The following is a 3226-nucleotide window of genomic DNA, read 5'->3' as shown; positions in this document are numbered from 1 at the left end:
GGTCAAAAGCCCAGGTTGTGGAGTCAGTCTGAACCCTGGTGAGTGCCCCTGGGAAACTTACTGAACCTCCTTCACACTCACTTCGCTCATCTAGTCAACAGAGATCAGGAACGTGCCAACCTCAGAAGTCATTGGGAGAAAGTGCACCCACGTCTAGGGCAGTGCTTGAAACACAGAAGATGCTCCCGTTCAGGGGCTGTTTATCACCCCGTCGCTCCCCAACAAGGAAGGGTGTGTGCAAACTCTCAGGCCTCCACCCAGAATCCACGCGCCCACTCTGGGAAAACAGGGCTGGACTGAAGCTGCAAGAGAAAACAGGGGAGTCCTGCTAACTGTGCAGACTGAGTGCCATGGAAAGAACGAATGGCAGCACCTCCTCAGGATTCCTCCTCCTGGGCTTCTCCGACAGGCCTCAGCTGGAGACGCCTCTCTTTGTGGTCATCCTGATGGGCTACGTCCTGAGCTGTCTAGGCAATGGCACCATTATACTCCTGTCGCTGCGGGACCCTCGCCTGCACACCCCCATGTATTACTTCCTCTCCAACCTCTCTTTCATGGACCTGTGTCTGACCACCTGCACCGTCCCTCAGACTCTGGCCAACCTCAAGGGGCGGGACAAGACTATCACCTATGGCGGCTGCGTGACCCAGCTCCTCATCGCCCTGGGGCTCGGGGGCGTGGAGTGTGTGCTCTTGTCGGTCATGGCCTATGACCGCTACGCCGCCGTGTGCCGCCCACTGCACTACCTGATCATCATGCACCCGCAGCTCTGCCTGCGCCTGGTCCTAACTGCTTGGCTCACAGGGTTCGGCAACTCGGTGCTACAGACGGCCCTGACCATGACCCTGCCCCTGTGCGGGAGAAACCAGGTGGACCATTTCTTCTGTGAAGTGCCGGTGATGCTCAAGCTGGCCTGCGCCGACACCTCCTTCAACGAGGCTGAACTCTTCGCGGTCAGTGTCTTCTTCCTCGTGGTGCCTCTGTCGCTCATCTTAGTGTCCTACGGCCACATCACCAGGGCCGTCCTGAAGATCAAGTCGGCCCGGGGCAGGCGGAAGGCCTTCGGAACCTGCGGTTCCCACCTGATGGTGGTGGTCATCTTCTTTGGCACGCTCATCTCCATGTACCTCCAGCCTCCCTCCAGCTACTCGCAGGATGTCAACAAAAGCATTGCGCTCTTCTACACTCTGGTGACTCCCCTCCTGAATCCCCTCATTTACACTCTGAGGAACAAGGAGGTCAAGGGGGCGCTGAGGAGACTGCTGAGAGGAACCACAGGCTCCAGAGGGAGCTAATACAGGGTTTGCAGATTCTGGGTGACTACAACCCGGTTGTCACTGAAGTCAACGAATCCTTATAAAGCACCTCCTCTGTCTAGGCCATTGTTCCACTGACTTCGACCGTGATCAGCAATCACAACACTCAGCCCTGTCTCCATGGAGCTCAGTATTCTAGTGGGGAGAACATGGGTTCAATAAAAGAATCTGAAAATGACTATGATGTATCCTCTTTGGAATGTATACAATAATGAGAATCAACAAATAATAGCTACATACGTCAGCGTGAATGCCTCTTGCAAGCACACTGCTGAGTGAAGGAAGCCAGCTGCAGAACAGTTCATACTGTTCGAATCGAATGGTATAAAATTTACTTTTAATTCATGTGAAACTCAAAAGCAGGCACAATGAATCTGTGGTATTGGAAGCCAGAATGGTGGTTGCCCAGAAGAGTCACGACTGGAAGGAGAAGTGGGGGAGGAGAATTCGGGGTTCTGCTTATATTCTGATCATGGATCTGAGCGCGGTTGATAGAAGGTGTACAACATGGGAAATGTCATCAGACTTTACCCTGAAGCTACTTCCACTCTCGTGTGCATGATGTGCTTCGAATCACTTAATTTTAATGGGTTTGAAGCAAGCCTGACATGATCAGAATAGTATGATACTAAATAATCACATAAAGATTTGTGTTCCTTTCACACGTGATTGGCTTTGTATTGCAAATGAGCCATGTTACTTCTTTCCAGTGTAGTGAACCAGTAGACTATATAGTGCTTATGACCTTAATAATATTTAGTCTAGTAGAATGAGCCTTACCTAACTTTCCTTTGAAGACCTCAATCCAAGATCATTTGTACAGTGAGTTCTGGTTCTCTTCTTCCTTCTAAGTTGATTTGCAATTGTTTTATGGTGTCCATTTCATTTATTTCAGCTCTGATCTTTGTGATTTCTTTCCTTCTGCCAACTTGGAGCTTATTTTGGTCTTTTCCTAGTTATTGGAGGAGTAAAGCTAGGTTGTTTATATAAGAATATTTTGTCTTACTGTAGTCCTTTAAATGCTGTAAACTTTCCCTTTAGCATTGCTTTAGCAGCATCCTATAATTTACTAAGTAGTGTTTTCTCTTCGTTTTTTCAAGATGTTTCTTGATTTCCCTTTGATGTCTTGTTTGACCCATTGGTTTTGGGGAGGTATGTTATTTATTTTTACATCTTTGCAAAATTGAGCTTTCCTTTTTTTTTTTTTTTTTTTTTTTTGGCTTTTCTTTGTTGTCGATGTTCATTTTCATCGGAGTGTGATCAAAAAAGACACTTGCAAGAGGGCAATTTTCCCCAATTTGCAAAGACTTGTTACATAAATTTTCTTATGGTCTATCCTGGAGAATGCTCCTGGTGTTCTTGGTAAGAATATGCATTGCATTGCTGTTGGATGAAAGTTCCATATATGTGTATTGAATGTTTTTAATTATGGCTCAAGTCCAATATTTCCTTGTTGACTTTCAGTCAGAATGATTTGTCCATTGTTAATATTAGAATATTGAAGTCCCTACTGTTATTATATTGTTGTCTATTTCTCTCTTCATAACTGTTAGCATTTGCCTAATACATTTGGGTGCTCCCATGTTGGTTCCCATATATTTACCCTTGTTATAACTTCTTGATGAATTGACCCCCTTATATACTGAAGTTTTTATCCCTTGTTTTCATTTTTAGCTTAAAGTCTATTTTGTCTGATACAAATATTGTTACCTCTTCCCTCATAAATATTTATAAAACAGCTAGCACCAACCCTTCTCAAACTCTTCAAAGAAATTGAAGAGACAAAACACTCCCAAACACATTTCACAAGATTAGCATTAACCTTATGTAAAACACAGATAAGTCATAGAAAGAAAAAAAGAAGGAAACCTATAGACCAGTATCTCTGCAAAATATAGATGCAAAATTTT

The 3226-nt window shown here is 45.1% G+C and overlaps 1 protein-coding gene across 1 annotated transcript; it reads left to right on the top strand.

Moving 5' to 3' along the window:
- Window positions 1-350: 350 nt before the first annotated feature.
- LOC128777801 (putative olfactory receptor 2B8) lies at window positions 351-1295 on the top strand. The gene has a single exon (XM_053905364.1). The coding sequence runs from the start codon at window positions 351-353 to the stop codon at window positions 1293-1295; it is 945 nt and encodes a 314-aa protein (XP_053761339.1).
- The last annotated feature ends 1931 nt before the right edge of the window (window positions 1296-3226 follow it).

The sequence above is a fragment of the Panthera pardus genome, unplaced genomic scaffold (assembly GCF_024362965.1).
Source record: "Panthera pardus isolate Hobbes unplaced genomic scaffold, ASM2436296v1 HiC_scaffold_17, whole genome shotgun sequence".
Taxonomy (NCBI): Eukaryota; Metazoa; Chordata; class Mammalia; order Carnivora; family Felidae; genus Panthera; species Panthera pardus.
The sequence above is the reverse complement of the archived record's forward strand: the minus strand, read 5'-3'. Positions and strand labels throughout refer to the sequence as shown.

Coding starts and splice junctions, on each gene's coding strand:
- LOC128777801 (XM_053905364.1), top strand. CDS start 351: ATGGAAAGAACGAATGGCAGCACCTCCTCAGGATTCCTCCTCCTGGGC.